General features: G+C 45.1%; 1 protein-coding gene across 1 annotated transcript; it reads left to right on the top strand.

Annotated features, from left to right (window-relative positions):
• Positions 1-3599: 3599 nt before the first annotated feature.
• Positions 3600-18032, top strand: LOC128980161 (acyl-coenzyme A synthetase ACSM3, mitochondrial-like). Its single transcript, XM_054398610.1, has 13 exons — positions 3600-3800; positions 4137-4347; positions 4713-4920; positions 6483-6626; positions 7460-7616; positions 8985-9064; positions 10635-10758; positions 11768-11848; positions 11999-12100; positions 13641-13768; positions 13878-13977; positions 17054-17173; positions 17946-18032. The coding sequence occupies exons 1-13, from the start codon at positions 3600-3602 to the stop codon at positions 18030-18032; spliced, it is 1743 nt and encodes a 580-aa protein (XP_054254585.1).
• Positions 18033-19078: the final 1046 nt, after the last annotated feature.

Genomic DNA, 19078 nt, shown 5'->3' with positions numbered 1-19078 from the left:
CTGGACTGCATCAAGAGAAGCGTGACCAGCAGGTCAAGGGAACTGATTCTTCCCCTCTACTCAGCTCTGGTGAGATCCCACCTGGAGTACTGCATCCAGTTCTGGAGCCCCTCTTACAAGACGGATATGGACATGCTGGAAGGTGTCCAGAGAAAGGCCACCAGGATGAGCAGAGGGCTGGAGCACCTCTCCTATGAGGACAGACTGAAAGAGTTGGGGCTGTTCAGTCTGGAGAAAAGAAGGCTCCAAGGTGACCTTCTTGTGGCCTTCCAGTATCTGAAGGGGGCTAGAAGAAAGCTGGGGAGGGACTTTTTAGGCTCTCAGGTAGTGACAGGACTGGGGGGAATGGAATAAAGCTGGAAGTGGGGAGATTCAGACTGGAGGTGAGGAAGACGGTCTTCCTGATGAGAGTGGTGAGAGCCTGGAATGGGTTGTCCAGGGAGGTGGTTGAGGCCTCATCCCTGGAGGTGTTTAAGGCCAGGCTGGATGAGGCTCTGGCCAGCCTGATCTAGTGTGGGATGTCCCTGCCCATGGCAGAGGGGTTGGAACTAGATGATTCTTGTGGTCCCTTCCAACCCTGACTGATTCTATGATTCTATGAAAAGAGACTGCAGGGTCAGCTGGGACTAGGGGTGCAATTGGGGATCACAGGGGCATCGTTTTGGGGTCCCTGGGGGCAATTCTGAGATGCTAAGGAGGGACACTGAAGAGTTCTGGGAAAGCATTTTGGGGTCCCTGGCTGCTATTTAAGGTTCCTTTGGGGCCATTTTAGGATTCTGGGCTCCATTGGGGCATCCTAGGGGAACATTTTGACTTCCAGGACCCATTCCTGGGACTCTCCAGGGCCATTTTGGAGTCCAGTGGAACGTTTTATGGTTCCAGAGGAGCACTTTTGAATTTATTTTTAGCTTCCTTTCCTAAAGTGGCCTGGAGCTCTATGGCCCCCACATGGTGGGTGGGAGTCCCCCAAAACTAAATGGGTCCCCTAAAACCAGGACCATCATACTCAGAAGTTGGGAGACCCCAAAACAAAACACCCTGGGAAGAAACTGCAACCTCCTCAGACCAAGTGTGACAGATTTTGGGGGCCTGATTTTGTTCCCTTGCTGGGTACTTGCCCAGTGCACTTTGCTCAGCTGGTAAAGGTGCCCTGATCTGCTGACTTTCTGCCAAGCAGTAGGTTTTATAGCAAACCCTGCCTGAAAGAAAGCAGACTTGGGACACTGTGAAGGTGGAACTGAAGGGCATTAAGAGAAGTTGGGAGCTGCTGGGTAGAAGACATCTCCTGATAAAGGTTGTGGGCCTGGTAAGTAGGGGAAGCATTGGGTTTTTCTTACGATAAGTGCAAGGCAGATCCTCAAGTGTTGTACCAAACTTTGGAGCTCAAACTTTTCCCATGTTGGTGCAGCACTAGACAAAAACAGCACTTTCTGGGAAGCATGGGATTGCTTTCCATTCTCTGGCTGTGTCTCAGTGATTGAGACACAGCTGAGTCTTCTCTTCAAGAAGAGAAAGGTCTCAAGTTTTTCATTTGTTCTAGATTTCTGAAACCAGTTAATGGCAGTCCCACAGATTTTCTGTGAGCTTTGTCTCTTGTTAAGTTCCCTTAGCAGTTCTATGTTCACAGAGATTGTTTATTCAGACAGCTTGTTTGAAGAAGCAGAACACAGAATCTCAGGGCTTTAGGGCTTCTCTCTGCAGGTGCCTGTGTGTCCCAGCTTTAGTCGCTGCAGCAGTGCAAGTGATTACAGAAAATGTCCCAGCTGGTCCAGCACTGTGGACTCAGTGTTTCCTACACCGCCAGGGCAGTGCCTCACTGCCAAGGTTTTCACTCCCCCAGAGGCCATTTAGAGGCAGGTGCCAGCAGGAGCTATTGAGACTGAGAACAGTGGCATCTAGAGAATGCATCTGGTCTGTGGAGCTCCTCAGTCCTATGAGTGATTCTCTGCAAGGACTGTCAGTGGTTTTGTGGTTTGTGAGGCAAAGGCAATCCATGAGTTTTGAGTAAGCCTTTCAGACAGACTGTGGTGACTTGAATCCAAGCCACAAGGCAGGGAGGATCCCTGGAGCCAGGGCTGGTGGAGGAGCAGTATTTAATTGCTGCCTATTCTGGAAGATGAAGTGTGCAGTGGAAATGTGAGTTTGTACATCTCTGCTGAAGAGAAGCAGTTGGGAGGGTGGGGTATCAGAGAGGTCCAAGACTCTGTTCTGAATTAGGGGTGAGAAATCCTGGTTTGGATCTCCCACATCCTGAGTTGCTGTGAAATAATTCTGAAAAATTATTTCGTCATCTCTTGTCTCTGAAATTTCTCTCACACCTTCCTTCCATTCAGGATTAGGTTGAAATCCTGAAGGCTGTGGCAGTGCTTCACTGTCAATCAGCTGTGCCAGTGCTAAAGAAGTTTGGCTACAAACTCTTTTCTGACTCACACATTTACATTTTGTGCTTTGAATCAGCTCTTACAAAGCTGAGAACAGAGCCTGACTAAGGTTTTTTCTGACAAATAAGGTTTTTACCAAAGCAAGGCTTCATCAGAGAGTTCACAACTGCAGACTGAATCTGGCAAAGCGCTTTTGACCCTCTACAATTAAAATCTTGCTAAATTTATACTTCTAAAGTTTTTCAAGAATCTTAAACATGAAGTTCTAAAGACATTTCTGATGTGTTTGTCAAGGCCCAGCAACAGAGACAAAGCTTTTGCTGCCTGACGCAGATGGAAGAGTCTCTGCTGGCAGCAAGCTGCTAGGAAATGACATCTCCATGTTTGTGCAGTGGGAAATGATGCACCTTTATGAACCTGTAGATGTGTAACATGGTGAGAGTGGACCATTTCCCTTCTGTGAATTGCAAACACCAAAATATTGTGAAAGGACCTTTCCTGAAGCTGAAACACACATGGAAGAGATGACATCTGGCAAAAACCTCATGCAAAGCATTGATAAAAATGAAAGAGGGAGCAAAGACCTCTCTGGTTTGTTTGTTTTGGGTTTTTTTCTTCATAGGAAGAGTGATTGCCCATTGGAATGGGCTGCCCAGGGAGGTGGTGGGGTCGGCGTCACTGGAGGTGTTTAAGAAAAGACTGGATGAGGTACTTAGTGCTGTGGTCTAGTTGATTAGTTAGGGTTAGGTGATCAGTTGGACTTGGTGATCTTGGAGGTCTCTTCCAACTTGGCTGATTCTGTGATTATGTGAAAAAGCATCTTTCAGAATTATAGGTTAGAACTAACAAGGCTTGTTTGATCTGAACAATAAAAAGATAGGTGTTTATAAAAGGGGTGGAAGGTTTAGAGATGAGCCGTGACATTCAACCATCAGCTGACAAAGTAGAGGACAAAGATGGTCAATGAAAGAGCAGTGCACAATCTCTTTGCCAACAAAGCAGGAACACTGATTTTAAGGATCACAGAAAATAATGGGGAAAACCAAGGAGGTTCCCAACCAACCTATTTGTTCCAGCTGCTTTGCATTGATTGATCCAACATCACAACCAGCATCCAACACCTGGCTGTTTCCAAATGTATTTTCTTTATTTCAGATGACTGATTCCTGGAGCTGCAACTGATTTCTTTCCCCCCAGTCTGATACAGCATCATTTACCATGAGGACATTAATGAGATCAGGGATTCCTCAGTGCCTGCGGATTATCAGATCACCCTGCAGGTTCTTCCGTGGACGGAGCAGGCTTCTCACATCTCAGATTGTTTCTCATTATGACTCCATAAACCAGCGTCAGAAGGAGCTGCCAGAGTACTTCAACTTTGCCAGGGATGTCCTAGATGAGTGGACACGACTAGAGAAGGTAATGTTTGTCTTTTCCTTCACAGAGATTGGAACAACGCTCAGATCAGTTTTCCTGGTGGCTGCTGAATAGTATTGGCTACAGAGGAGAATGCACTGGTTTGGTTTTATTGTCAGAAACATAGCTGTCACTTTACGAAACTCAATGCCACAGATGATTTGCTTAATCTGCAGTTATTTTGGATGGAAGAGAATAATTTTAATGTTTATCATCTCATTTCAATATCTTCTGTTGTGTTCTAGGATGGAATGCAACCAGCCAGTGGAGTTATTTCAGACTGAATTGAATCATTTTAAGGCTTATCTTCTTATTTCAATATGTTGTGTTGTGCTCTAGGATGGAATGCGACCAGCCAATCCGGCTTTTTGGTGGGTAAATGATGAGGGAGAGGAGGTAAAGTGGAGCTTTGAAGAGCTGGGCTTTCTGTCTAGGAAAGCAGCTAATATACTTTCTGAGACCTGTGGTCTGCGGAGAGGAGACAAAGTGATGGCAGTTCTGCCTCGTGTTCCTGAATGGTGGATCATGAGCGTAGCCTGCATCCGAGCAGGTGAGTGACCTGACTGATCTCTTGGATGCAGAAAGGAAATGAACAGAGGATGTGAAAAATCTGCGACACTAATATGATAGAAATGTAGTGATAGGACTGGGTGGGATGGAGCAAAACTAGAAATGGGTAGATTCAGATTGGATATTAGAAAAAATTCTTCCCCTTGAGGGTGGTGAGACACTGGAACAGATTGCCAGGGAGGTGGTGAAGGCTTCATCCCTGGAGTTTTTTAAGGCCAGGCTGGATGTGGCTCTGAGCAACCTGATGTAGAGTGAGGTGTCCCTGCCCATGGCTGGGCTCATGTCATGTGAAGGTCACAAAGACAAATACTCCATTTTCTAAACTGCTTGTTGCTTTTTTCCCAGGAATTATCTTTGTTCCAGGAACATCCCAATTAACAGCCAAAGACATATTATACAGACTCCAGGCTTCAAAGGCCCAGTGCATCATTACCAGTGAGACACTGGCACCCGCAGTGGAATCTGTCATGCCTGACTGCAAGTTTCTGAAAAGCAAACTAATTGTAGCCGAAAGGAGCAGAAGTGGGTGGATGAACCTCAAAGAGTTGCTGGTGTGAGTATCCAGCTGTTTTACCCTCCTCCCTGTGAAGTGAAGGAAGCTCTCCCAGTCAGGTGACATTGATAAGTCTTGGGATTGTTGTCCAAAAGATGAATGAGTTCTGGTTTTTCCTCCCTCTGCCATCTCCCTGTAACCACTGCCTTAAGCACAAATCCCTCCCACACACTTTTTGCGAGCTAGATTCAGGTCTTTCAGCCTCTCCTTACTGAGCAGACTGCTCTTTGCTCCTACTGTGATCACAATCCAAGCACAGGGAGTACTGATCTGGCAGTTGTTTTGTGCTTGTCTTCTAGAGCCTTGTGCCTCTCAAGTGGATACCCACTGCCGGCTCTTCATGCTCAGCTCAGTAACATGGTGTTACTGTTGCATTTCATATTTCTAGATTTTAGTTGGCTTGTAACTAGAGCTGTAACTTTGCTACCATCCCAAACTGAGCTGGCAATTTATTCTGGGGGTAGTTTCTCCAAATTAGTTGGTGGATAATTTTAACCCACCACACATGCATGATTTTTTCCTTGACTATCTTGGTAGCCCATACAATCTGAATTGTGCATCACTTTCTTGAACATAGATGATATATCTAAGTCTGCCTTGCCTGGCATGATAACCTGAATCTGGCCATCATCGACTGCAGCCTGGGAGGCAGGATGTGTTGAGACAGAAGTTGTTGTCATGGTTTGACATGGTTCCCTTTTAAGAACCATAAAGTTACAGACCTCCAGGAGGTCCAGAGTGTCCAGCTCAGTGGGTGGACACAGAAAATTATGTTATTTCATTCCCAGAATGCCTGCATCTCACATTTATAAGATGACACTGCAAGCTGCCTCTTCCCCTTTCCCCCCCCTCTCTCTCTCCCCTCCCCAATGCTTCTCCCTTATCTCTGCGGGGAAGTGAGGCCTGTGTGGCCTTGGCAGGGGCCTGGAGCTGCCCAGCTGAATTTTAGCTGCATCACTTAGGTTTGGTATGAGGGGGTGCAGGGAGGTGGGGTTAGGGGCATTTGTGGCCTTTCTTTTTGGCCAGGTTGGTGGAGGTTTGTAGAAGGCTTTGGCCTGATGAGCTTTTGTATTAAACACAGACTATGGAATTTTGTGTATTTCGTATGCTTTACACTGTAGTTTGTAGTTATTAATAGCACTTTTCCCATTTAATCTTCCAACGTATTCTGTATTTCTATCCAATCCTGTGTGGAGTCTTCTTTAACTGCTTGAAGAGTAGTTTTGAAGCCTGTCTTGCTCCACTGCTTAACCGAAGACAGTTGTGTATGTGTCTGCCTGCTGGTCTGTAAGGAGCACGTTCAGTGGTCTTGCAAAGCAGTTGTAGACAGTGTCACAGGAATCTGCTAGAGATGCTCACATCTGGAAGGTTATGGCATGCAGAGCACACTTGTGACTTAGCAAAAGCAGACTCTAACCTGCAGCTGTGCTAACTGATGCAACTATTGCTTTAGTGAGATCATACAGTGTGGGGTCAATTTCCTGGCTATCTCCTAAACTTGAATAGAGTTTCCTTTGTGAAAAGCTGCATGGAGTAACTGTCATCTACTGTTCCTTCTGAAGTGTGGCATCTGCTGACCATGAATGTGTCAAGACCAAGAGTCAAGACCCAATGATGATCTATTTCACTAGTGGAACTTCGGGCTCTCCAAAAATGGTGGTGCACTCCCACTGCAGTTACGGCATTGGATTTGCAACCACTGGCAGGTATTGCCTTGCGCACTTGCTCCCAGTGTCCTGAGTGAGTGACCTGGTCACAAGTAAATTGAAAATGTAACTGTAAAAACTTCTAACCCTAACCCTAACCCAAATCCTAACTGACTGTAAAAACTTCTTTCATGAGTGAAGGACCTTGGTTCTTCCTCCCCTGTTCCCTTTCACAATATACACCTCATTATTAAGAGGTTCTCAAAGGCTGGGTTGAGATCACCACACATAGTGCTCTCTTGCTCAGAGGGCTGACTGCAGAGCAGCATCCTTAGAGTGAAATCAGAGCAACCTTCCTTTAGCACCAAAGCAACCTTGGAACACAGCATTATACCTCAGAAGTTACAATGCAGTTTGGATCTGTGGCTTGGTACTGATTTGCTTTCATTGAACATGATTTCCCAAGGCATTCCAAGTTGGAAGTTGACAGTAGGGAGTCCATGGAATTAATCTGGTTAGACTCTTGGAGAAATTAGATGAGATTTAGCTGAGATGTCTAATATACAAGGTGGGGGCAGCCTATTCCAAATTGTCTGTTTGGGTTCTGATCTAGATCTGGATGTTGCAACTCGAGCTATGGATGTTTTACACTGTTCAGAAGATTACACTGCTCAGGAGAAAAGCAAATGCTGGAAATGTTAACTAGGAGGGAATGAAGGGAAATAAAAGAGTGTTTCAGAGTCTTGAACTCTTAGGAATGTTCTAAATAGCTCTGCTTGCTGACACTGCATCTTCTAGTAGAAGTCTCCTGCCCCTCCCTTTAATTATGCTGTGACCTGGAGCTGAGTCTCTCTCACTCCATGAAGCATTTTTTTTCCATGTTTTATCATCAGGCACTGGATGAAATTGACTCCCTCAGATATACTGTGGAATACCTCTGATACTGGCTGGGTGAAAGCAGCTTGGACCAGTATTTTTACACCATGGATCTGTGGCTCATGTGTCTTTGTACACAATATGCCACAGTTTAAACCAGCAATTGTTGCAGAGGTGAGTGGAACATTTTATGCTGAGTTTGAGTTCCAGTTTACACAAATGACCAAAACCAGCTGGGCTCCAGTGCATGTGTATCCATTGCTCTGTAACAGCAGGGATTGCACTTCCTACGTCCCAAGCAATCATTGCTCCCGTTGGAATCCAGTATCCAGTAAGCTGGAGCAGTGTTTTACCTCCAGGTTAGGCCATGTGCCATGGCTGGAGTGTGAAGAAGATGTGGTCAAAGATGCAGATTAGAAGGAACTCAGGATCACTTATATTTTGTCCCTGACTTAGCCTAAAGCTCACTTCAGGTATGGACTTCCAACTACATGAGTGTGGACCAGTAAGCAGATTGTGGCAGGGCCCTGTTTTCCTAAGTTTTCGGTTAGCTGCCAGAATGCCACTTTGCCAAAGCAGTCAGCTGGCTGATTGTCCTCAACGCTCACCTCTTGTGTGGAGAGGAGACCCAGACTATCCCAAGAACAAAACTGAAAAGCTTTAGTCTAGTTCACTGTTGTCACTTAGTCTTGAGCCTGGGCCACAGTCACCTTGCAACCAGTGCCCTCAGTAGTTGTTATTGAAAGTGAGTGACTTGTAGGTCAAAGTACAGTCTCTGCAACAGTGGCCTGACCGGTGGAGCTACTTCACAGTCAGGGGTCACAGTCCATAATGCTGTCACTCTCTGCTGAGTGCATTCTGCATTGCTGTGATTTCCCTTTGGCAGACATTGGAGCACATAAGTTTTATTAGCCATCTGCACGTTGTCCTGGGGTTAAGCACTGGAAATCTTAACCACAGAGACAGAAAGTCCTCCAGGGGCTGGGCAGTCCAGGAGGTGGACCCAGGAAATGGTAACTTTGTTATTCAATCTCTGTAATTCTGCTGTCTCTCTATAAATTGGCAGCAAGGCCGATTCAGTCTCTTCTCTCCCTCCTTTTGGCTCTCCAGAGGGAGTCCTTGTCTGCTAACATGGAGCAGGAGGCCTCTTTGTGGCCTTCAGAGGTCCTGACTGATTTTTCCTGGGCAATTTTGACCTGTTTAGGCCTAATGGAAGGAAGACAATGGCAGGGGGCAGGTGGAGAGGAGTGAAGAGAAAAGGACCACTGAGGCTTGTGGTTTAGTCTGGTTGGGGGAAGGTTTTTGGGGGTTTTCATATATCCTGTGTATGTATTAGGTGTTAAGGATTCACGTGTTCTGTGTTTTCCTGTATGTTTCTGAGTATAATTCTGTATTTCTCTCCAATTCAACAAGAGCCTCTTTATTTTACTTCCTTTGGGAGTAAAATGATCTCTGTTAGCTCTTTAAATGAAGACGCACGTTTACAAGGTCACACACCCCATGGCATCTTCTCTTCAACAAGATACCTTTCTGTTTCACCAGACTCTCTCAAGATATCCCATCACTGTCTTTTGCTCTGCTCCCACTGCCTACCGCATGCTGGTCCAACATGATATGAGCAGGTACTGCACATCTGTCTGCTGCAGGGGTAGCAGAGAGAGGCTGGGATATAATCCTGTGACAACTCCAGCTGTTTAGTTCTTTGTGTTGCTTAAATCTGTTTCAGTTAAAGGAAATCTAATTAGAAAAATTAGCTCTCAGAAGAGAAAGCTGAGTTCTGAAATAGCTGCTCACGCCTTGGACCCATCAGGCTTCAGAAATGGGTCTCTGAAAAGACAACACAGAGGAAACAAGTGAGATTATTTTACGTTGTTGCCTGCTCTAAATTTACATTTCAGGCAGCACTGGATCAGGGAGTTAGTGGAGTATAGTGCAGTTGTTCCTGCATGCTTGAGAACAAAGTGACCACTGAGAGGCCTTTCACATGCTGAGGAAATTGGAAAGCTGTCCTCAGCAGTTTGTTACACCATGGAACACTCAGTTTATAAGGAATAGTCAATGTGACTTGTAAGGAGTTTTCACACGCTCAGCAAGGTTCATCTCACATAGGTCTTTCATCCTGACAAGACAGCCCTGATTTAACAGAGAGTTAAGGTTCTGGGTTCCTATTTAACCTTCCTTTTTCTCTGAAACATTCCCAGTGCCTGATTTGGTCTTGGATGTCAGCACATAGCTCAGCTTTCCCCCAGCACATGCTGTGCTTGTTCAGATTCCTCCTTTCTTGGCAGCTCTTCCAAGAACACACCTTTGTCCCTCTGTTTCCAGAAAATAGCCCAATTTCCAATGACACAGAGATAAACTGTGTTAGGCTCAACAGTGACACAAGTAATCTAGGAGTCCAGTTGTCATAGGTTGAGTCCTATGTCCTAACCACAGAGATGATTCTTCCAGAGTACCAGACAGTATGAGGAGCTGAACAGTGCAGCCCAGTGGGTGGACACAGGGAATTCTATTATTCCATTCCCAGAATGCCTGCATCTCATACTTTGTAATGGAACAGACCAAGCTGTCACAAGCCTTTTCCCCTTTTCTCCTCTTCTCCTTTCCCTCTGCCCCCCCCAATGCTGCTCCCTTATCTCTGCAGGGCAGTGAGGCCTGTGTGGCACTGGCAGGGGCCTGAAGCTGTCCAGCTGAAGTTTAGCTTTGTCACTTAGGTTTGGTGGGGAGGCGCAATAGCAGGGAGGACATGGGGGGGACATTTGTGGTCTTTCTTTTTGGTCTGGTTTGGTGGAGGTTTGGAGAAGGCTTTGGCCTGCTGGGGTTCTGTGTTAAGCCCAGATTATGAATTTTTGTGTATTTTTATGCTTTGTGCTGTAGTTTGTAGTTATTAATAGAACTTCCCTTTAATCTTCCAGTACATTCTGTATTTCTATCCAATCCTGAGTGGAGTCTTCAACTGCTTTAAGAATAGTTTTAGAGTCTGTCTGCCTCCACTCTGCAGTGACTCCACTGCCACTTAACCAAAGGCACTAGTCCAAGCCTGTGTGACAGGATTCTATCGTAATTTCCAAAGCAGCTCATGAGGTTTAAGGCAATGCTCACGTGGAAAGGTGGGAGAGGCTGTTCAGTTAAGACCATTCACTGTTCCTTTTGGGAGTTAAGAGAAGGACTTCCTTTGCTATTCCTCTCAAGCTACAAGTTCCCGAGCCTGCAGCACTGCATATCTGGAGGGGAACCACTCAATCCTGAAGTGATGGCAAAGTGGACAATCCAGACAGGGTTGGATATCCATGAAGGTTATGGCCAGACTGAAACAGTAAGTTTGTATTCATGCTTGCAGTGCAGCCTTTCCAAGGTAAGGACTGCAGAGGCACAGTGTGCTTAATAAACCAATGGGAGAGGGGCAAGTCACTTTAATGAACTTTAATGAAAAGTGGCTCTATATAATGAAGATTCTATAATTTCAAACCCAACTAGCTGCATGTTTGTATGCTTCTAGGAAATATTGGAACTACAGAACTCATTTCCTGCAGAAACCATGACAGAGATTACCTCAGATCAAATCATTTGTAGTAGATTATGTCAGCTAGTGATAGGACTGGGGGGAATGTAGCAAAACTAGAAATGGCTAGATTCAGACTGGATGTTAGGAAGAAATTTTTCACCATGAGGGTGGTAAGACACTGGAACAGGTTGCCCAGGGAGGTGGTGGAAGCCCCATCTCTGGAGGTTTTTAAGGCCAAGCTGGATGTGGCTCTGAGCAACCTGATGTAGTATGAGGTGTCCCTGCCCATGGCAGGGGGGTTAGAACCAGATGATCCTTGAGGTCCCTTCCAACCCTGATGATTCTATGATTCTAGATGCCTTCATCGTCTTTACTTAAAAGGCAACATTTTTCAGAAATAGTTTGCTTCAGTACTTCTGAGGTTCTAATGACAAATACTAAATCAGTTCCCATCCCAGACTTCTCTGTAACTGGAGGGTAACAAAGTTTCTAAGAGTCACATTTCAGACATTCCCTCTTCTTACACTTCATGTGGTCACAAATTAATTTTCTCATTACTGAAATAAGATCTATACTAAATTCATATCTGCTGCCTTGCAAATTGAAGTGTTTGCAGAACTCCCTGGCTCAGGCTGAGCACAGGCAACCTCATCCCATAGGACTGACCTGAAATGCCTCTCAGCTCATCTCTAGAGAGCTGAAGAGCTACAGTGCTTTAGCCCTGGTTCAGTCCTCATCACAACAGTTGTGAAGAGAAGTTGTGCCTAATGCAAACAATAAAGAGGTCTACAAAACGTTGAGCAAATGCTGTATCCTGCAGGTGACAATTTGTTCCACCAAGAGAGGAATGGAAACCAAACCTGGCTCCTTTGGCAAACCTGTTCCCCCTTATGACGTGCAGGTAGGTTGATGTGGCACATCGAAGCCCAGCTGCAGTTGTGAGTACAAGACTTAGGGAACTTTGTCTGTGTCCCTTCTCTGTCCTGCACTGTGCTGTAACAAGGTACTGCACTGAGTTAATCAAAGCAGTGATGATGTGTCCTTGCTGCAGATCATAGATGTCCATGGGGCTGTTCTGCCTGCAGGAGAAGAGGGCAGCATTGGCATCCGAGTTCAACCAACACGACCATTGGGTCTGTTCTCTGAGTACTTGGTAAGCATAAGCTGCTCTGTCTGTGCCTGCTCAGAAGCTCAAGGGAGACCCATGGCAAAGTTCTGATGACTTATTCAAGGAGCAAGCTGTCATCCATGATGTTCACAAGGTCTCACTAGGTTGTTTGAGGGCTTTGAGCTTCATTTACATTGCTCTCCTATTTGAGGAACAGACTGACTGGCAGAGTCTGACTTCAAGTCAACATAAACCAGAAGGGTACCTTGTTCCAGACATGTACCTGGCAGTTGGCAGGGGCTTCATATTCAATGTTTACTCTTTTCTTCCCATCCCACTCCCCTTCTTGGTTAGGGATTAATGAAGGAAGCCCATAAAGTCCACTCTAATATATCACAAGCTCAGAAAGGCTTTCCAAGGAGCATAAGGATCTCATACTACTGTCAGAGGTACCCCCAGGCTGCTCTTTTAAATCTTCACAAGCTACACATCCTAGCATGCACATATCTCTGGTGGCAGAGAAACTCTTTTGTGCAGTTACCTGGTGCACAGATGATGAGCCCAAGATCAGCAGCTCCAACATAAGCTACAGCACAAAGACATGGATCCTCAAATGGCTTTGTGGTAGTGGCATGACAAAGCTATTAAAATGGGAATGTTCTACCCACTGGGAACAGAACAGGTATTAAAAAAGCCCACGTCAGAGAATGGCCATTTTGGTTCAGCTGAAAAGTGTGTTGAAGCTCTGTTGTGTCTGTGGTGCTGCTGAGGTGTAGCACACTGAAGTACACACTGTAATTAGACGTAAGTATATTCTCCACTACATTTGAACTGCCACCTTAAATAAGCTTTGGGGAACCTCTTTGTGCGTTTCATCTTCTTCTGAACCCTCATAATGTTTGGATATTTGTAGCATCCTCAAACAGCAACTTGCACAAGTAGCTGCTCACTGTGTGATCATTCTCTTGGTTCTGTACTACTGCTTCCATTGTTCATGAGGTCTTCTGTTGTCAAGATGTTTCTCCTGTGCAGTCTGGACCCAACAGATCAATCTAGATAACAAAGTTTTTCTGGTTGGTCTCCTCATTCATCCTTTGGTCTTGAAAGTCAGGGGTAAAAAGTTTCCAGTGACAGGAGATTATTGTGGCAGCAGCCTGCAATGAGACCTTGTTCCTCTGAAAAGGGTGGGTTGGACACTGCAGTAATTTGCTGTAATTTGCTGGAGCACAGCTTTTCTTCCCTAGAACATGAATCCATGGATACACAAATGTTCTGTTCCACCTCCCACATTTCCACCACAAAACTGCTCATTAATGTTGATCTGGGTTTGGTTGTGTGGATTTTGTGGTTGGTTTGTTTGTTTTCTTTTCTTTTGTTTGTTTTGTGGTTTCTGCTTTGGGTTTGAGGTGTTTTTTTTTTGTGTTTCTGTTTGGTTTTTAATTGAAGATGTAAAATAGGGTTGAACATACTCATTTTGAGAAAACTGGTCAGATTGTCTTGATCATCATTAGCACCATTGCAGAGTAAATGCATTGCCTTGCACTAATGGTTGGATCCAACTTTTGAAATGTTTAATCGTTGCCAGGATGATCCAGAGAAAACTGCTGCCTGTGTCCGAGGAGATTTTTATCTCACTGGGGACAGAGGGATAATGGATAAAGAAGGCTATATCTGGTTTGTAGGAAGAGATGATGATATCATTAATTCTTCTGGGTAAGTCAGTTGCTTTTAGATTTGGTCATTTGCCTGTTCAAATTCCACCTGGACAGAGCAGTTGGGTGGCCAGCTTGCTGCAGCTCTCCTCTCTTCATTTCCTCCACAGGTATCGTATTGGCCCCTTTGAAGTGGAAAGTGCATTAATAGAACACCCTGCAGTCGCAGAGTCAGCTGTTGTCAGCAGCCCTGATCCACTTCGAGGGGAGGTATAAAGAGAAAAACAAGATACAGATAGAAATGCTCTTTATTCACAGCATAACAGGCTCACAGGATGCTAGGGGTTGGAAGGGTCCTCTGGAGATCATCAGGTCCAACCCCCTGACAGAGCAGGACCATAGAATCCAGCAAAGGTCACACAGGAATGCATCCAGATGGGGCTGGAAAGTCTCCAGAGAAGGAGACTCCACCACCTCTCTGGAGAGCCTGTTCCAATGCTCTGTGACCCTCACAGTAAAGAAGTTCTTCCTCATGTTGAGGTGGAACTTCCTGTACTGTAGTTTACATCCATTGCCCCTTGTCCTATCACAGGGCACAACTGAGCAGAGGCTGTCGCTTCCCTCCTGACACCCAACCCTCATCTTATAGACATTTATTAGATCCCCTCTCAGTCTTCTCCTCTCTAGAGTAAACAGCATCAAGTTCCCCATATCATACAAATAGAGAACCATAGAATCGTTTCAGTTGGAAAAGACCTCTTAAGATCATTGAGTCCAACCATCAGCCTAAGACTACCATGGCCATGAGATCATATGCTAAGTGGCATGTCCACAGGTTTCCTGAACAGAATAGGATTAGGCTTCCTTAAAATTAAATGTTACAGACTTTGGAAATTAAAATTAATTTTAAAAAATTGAAAATCCACAGCTGGGCAGATCTGAGAGCTTCAGAATATTTGGCTGTTGGCTTGATGTGGAAAAAAATTGCCTCTTCATACTTCCTTTGGCATCTTTTTGTCTGAGAAATAGAATTCAGATGATTTATCTCTTTGTCACTAAGCACATGGTGGCAGTGAAATCTGGAGAGTTTAGGGCTTATTTTTGTATCTTTTAATGTTGCCATGTTTCTTTGAGCTCTGGGCTGAGATTTTCAGATTTTTTTTGTTTGTTTTTTCTGTTCTTGTTGTGAAGGGGATTATTAATTACCCTTACAACAATAACAAACAATATGGCAAATGGGTATTAATAAAAATATTAGTAACCCTTTATTAATATGAAAATTGCCAAAACTTGTTAAATAGGATTGTTGTGTGGTTGGAATATATATTTACAATGGGAATATGCAGTCTTAGGGCAAAATACAAACAATTCTATGCAAATTAGGAGGCAATAACTTGGAAAGAGAAGGTCCCCGAGAGCAGATAGTGCTCGATTACAGTGGGGGGAGGCTTGATAAGAACCTTTAAACCTGAAGGGCAATGAATTAATTACTCACAGATTGTTTTACCCACGTTGGGGATGCTGCAGCTGCTGTTAGCAATGAAGCGTTGGGTTGCTCTCGTGCGGTGCTGGCACCGCAAATTGCTGGCAAGGAGAGTTTGCCGTGTGGTCCCAGGCTGATCTGGCTTCAGTGGATGGTGGGCAGTTAACAACGCTTGTCGTGATGGGCGCTTGCTTGGTTCCTGGGTAAACTGCGGCATGGCACGATTTGGTGGCAAGGGGAAACAGGCATGGCTGATCCTGCTTCTAGGCTTGTAGCTTCTCTGGCTTGCTGTGTATGGCTTATGGCTTTATCCCAGGCTCTGGACCAGGTGCTCGAGGCAGGGCAACTCGAAGCAGTAAAGCTTAAGCGAGGTTTGAAGCAAGGCTTAAGAGCAAGGCTTGAAGCAAGGCAAAGGAGACTACCAAGTCAACCTATATATATACAACTTGCCAGAGATCAGTTGGTCCAATGGGGCACTGAAGCTAAAGTGTAGCTGCCCAATGGAAAGACGTTCTGCCAGGCTATAACCATAAAAGGGAGAAACAAAGGCCTTGGTCTCCGGCTGAGCAGCGGTCAGCATATGCGCTCTTATCCCAGGTAAACAACTTGTTTGCCAGACAGGCAGGAGTCCTGTCCCCTTTGTTCTTTTTCCTGTGTTTTCCTGTCTTTCTGCAGGAAGGAGGGGAAAGAAAGGAACCTTGTCTAGACATCTTAAGGACTATCTGGGTGTGTAGTGGGCCATGTCATGGCCCTACCATAACACTGTGATAGTTGTGCAGTACTCAGTTCTTCCACAATTTGCAGATATTTGTGAGTTGCAATTTGTGAGCTGGATCTGTTCAGCCTGGAGAAGAGAAGGCTCCAGGGAGACCTAGTAGAAATAGTCCAGTACCTGAAGGGACTACAAGAAGGCTGCAGAGAGACTATTTGCAAAAGCCTTCAGGGACATGATGAGGGACAATGGCTTCAAACTAAAGAAGGGCAGATTTAGATAGGATGTTTAAAACAACTTCTGCACCATGAGGGTGGTGGAATACTGGAACAGGATGCCCACGGAGGTGGTTGAGGCCCCATCCCTGGACATATTCAAGGTGAGGCTTGACAGGGCTCTGGGCAACCTAATCTAGTGGAGGATGTCCCTGCTGACTGCAGAGGGGATTGGACTGGATGAGCTTTGGAGGTCCCATCCAACCCAGACCATTCTATGATTCTATGATTTGGTAATAACCAGCCAGTGAAAAAGGCAATTAAATAGCAAACTCCCTGTGGTGAGTTGAAAATTCCCCCAACACGAAAGTGCCAGACCAACTCAGGTGGAAGCAAATGAAGCTGTATTTATAAGCAAAACTACAATCTAAATGTATGAAATGTGATGAATATGTACAAAATATAGAATGTTTACATATATGTACAATTTACAAACAACACAAGAACCCCCCTGGACAAACCAGGGGGCTGCTAATAGCTTCCCCTTCCCTATCCCCTGTTCACATGGGACAAGAGAAAGAGCAGAGAGTTGTTTGTTAATACTCAGCCACAACAAAGCAATGCAGCCAAGGTCAGCAAAGCCAGCAGAAGCCAGAGCTATGATCTGCCAGAGCAAAGGAAGCAAAAAGAGAGCAAGGTTAGTTTACCACACTAACTTTTATGGTAGGTATCTGTCCAATGGGATTATTTAGATCTTATCATTATTTTCCTTTTTGCATTCAATGGTGATTTATTTACATTCTACTACTTTCTGTTCAAGATCTGTGGAAAATATTCTAGGCATTCCCATTTTTTGCACTCTGAAATTTGGTCCAAGTGGATCTGTATATTCCCGTGGCTGGAAATTAATGGAGTTGCTTAACTTTTATGGTACAGGTGGTGAAAGCCTTCATTGTTTTAGTTCCTGCTTATGCATCACACGATCCAGAAAAATTAACTCTTGAGCTGCAGCAGCATGTTAAGAAGGCGACTGCACCTTACAAGTATCCAAGGAAGGTAAGCACACCACAGACAGACAGGTCTTGTGCCAACAGCTGATCAGGTTCTGTCCTTCCTTAGCTTTTCTTTAGCTTCATTCTGACCTCCAACCATAATAATATGAAACAAAAGAAAATAAAAGCAAAATGCAGAGTCTGCTGCTACTGTAGCCTTGGGTTCACTGAATGTGCTAGAAAGGAACTAAGGGGGAAATGATAATAGGACTAATCTTTGTCAGGGTCCAGCCTTCCCCTCATGAAACCCTGGGGTGTGCACAACAGCCCAGATGGGCCAAGGCATTCAGCTTGTACCCGTTTCTCCCTTGAACTTTGTACAGACTTTCAGCCAAAGCAAAGGACAATTTTCTGCTAGTATCAGAAGGATTGGAATCCATCCCTTACAACCAGGAAAGACATCAGTAACTACCTGTCCTGAGAGCTGAATCATTCTTCTCTTCAGGATTGTGGTACCTAGCACTGCAAATGCTACCTGTGCAGTCAGCTAAAATGCGTAGCAAGGAATGGGAGATACTCAGGGCCAGGCTGGCTCCACAAGGCTCTGAGCAATCTGATCCAGTGGAGGATGTCCCTGCTTACTGCAGGGTGGTTGGACTTGATGACCTTTAGAGTTCCATTCCAAAGCAACCCATTCTATGAATGTCACCATTCCAGCCCCAAGCTGAGCAGCTTTCCTTCTCTTCAACCCAGCCATGCTCTCAGTGTGTTGTTCCTTGCACTTGGGAGATGAAACAGAATGGACTGGGCTAAAAGGGAGCACTTTTGCTTTCCAGGTGGAGTTTGTTCAGGAGTTGCCAAAGACAGCTTCTGGGAAAATCCAGAGGAAAGTTCTAAGGAACAGAGAGTGGGAAACAGCATAACATGATCTGGAAACTGAGGAGAGAAAACTTCCATCACCAGTACCAGCCACAGCACAACACCCTTGGGTCATGACCCAGAACCCTGGGAGAGCATCCAGGACGAAAAAGACACTTGAGGATTTGTGGTGTTAGGACCATTCCACCATTGATCTACTGATTTTCAGAAGGGAGAAAGTGCAAGTAATTAAGAATGAAGAATACAAGAGAGAAGGGAGGAGACCCTGGAGTTTACAAAGGTTTAATATTTTAATTGGAATTAGTACGAACAGCTTCCTTTATAAAAACAAACACACAAACAAACAAACAAAACAAAACAAAAACAAAAAAATCCCCCCAAAAACTAAACGATTACAAAGTACTGTAGTTTAAGGTTGAAATGAGGCACAACTATAATGGTGTAAATGATTGTGAGAAAAAGGTTGCTCCACAGGAAGAATTGTGCTGCCTGGTCTGTTTTGTGCTGTGTTCTCTTCTCATTGCAAATAATTAAGCAGAAAGGGTTTCACTCCAGATCCTTTTCAGCAGAACATTCAGGTCTCATCTCTCCAGATAAAACCAAATCCTTACAGTGCCTCGTGTTGGAAACACAAGTCCTGAAAGCCATAGGAACTGAATGAATCACAGAATCAGCCAGGTTGAAAGAGACCTCCAAGATCATCAAGTCCAACTTATCACCCAACCCTAACCAATCAACAAGACCATGGCACTAAGTGCCTCATCCAGTCTTTTCTTAAACACCTGGTGGATGGCGACCCCACCACCTCCCTGGGCAGCCTATTCCAATGGGTGTTCTCTCTTTCTGTGAAGAACTTCTTTCTAAGATCAAGCCTAAACTTCCTCCTACACAGCTTGAGACTGTGTCCCCTCATTCTGTTGCTGGTTGCCTGGGAGAAGAGACCAACCCCCACCTGGCTACAACCACCCTTCAGGTAGTTGTAAGCAGTAACAAGGTCTCCCCTGAGCCTCCTCTTCTCCAGGCTAAACAACCCCAGCTCCCTCAGCCACTCCTCATAAGGCTTGTGCTCCAGACCTCTCACCAGCTTTGT

This window comes from Indicator indicator, unplaced genomic scaffold (genome assembly GCF_027791375.1).
Source record: "Indicator indicator isolate 239-I01 unplaced genomic scaffold, UM_Iind_1.1 iindUn_scaffold_68, whole genome shotgun sequence".
Lineage (NCBI taxonomy): Eukaryota > Metazoa > Chordata > Aves > Piciformes > Indicatoridae > Indicator > Indicator indicator.
The sequence above is the reverse complement of the archived record's forward strand: the minus strand, read 5'-3'. Positions and strand labels throughout refer to the sequence as shown.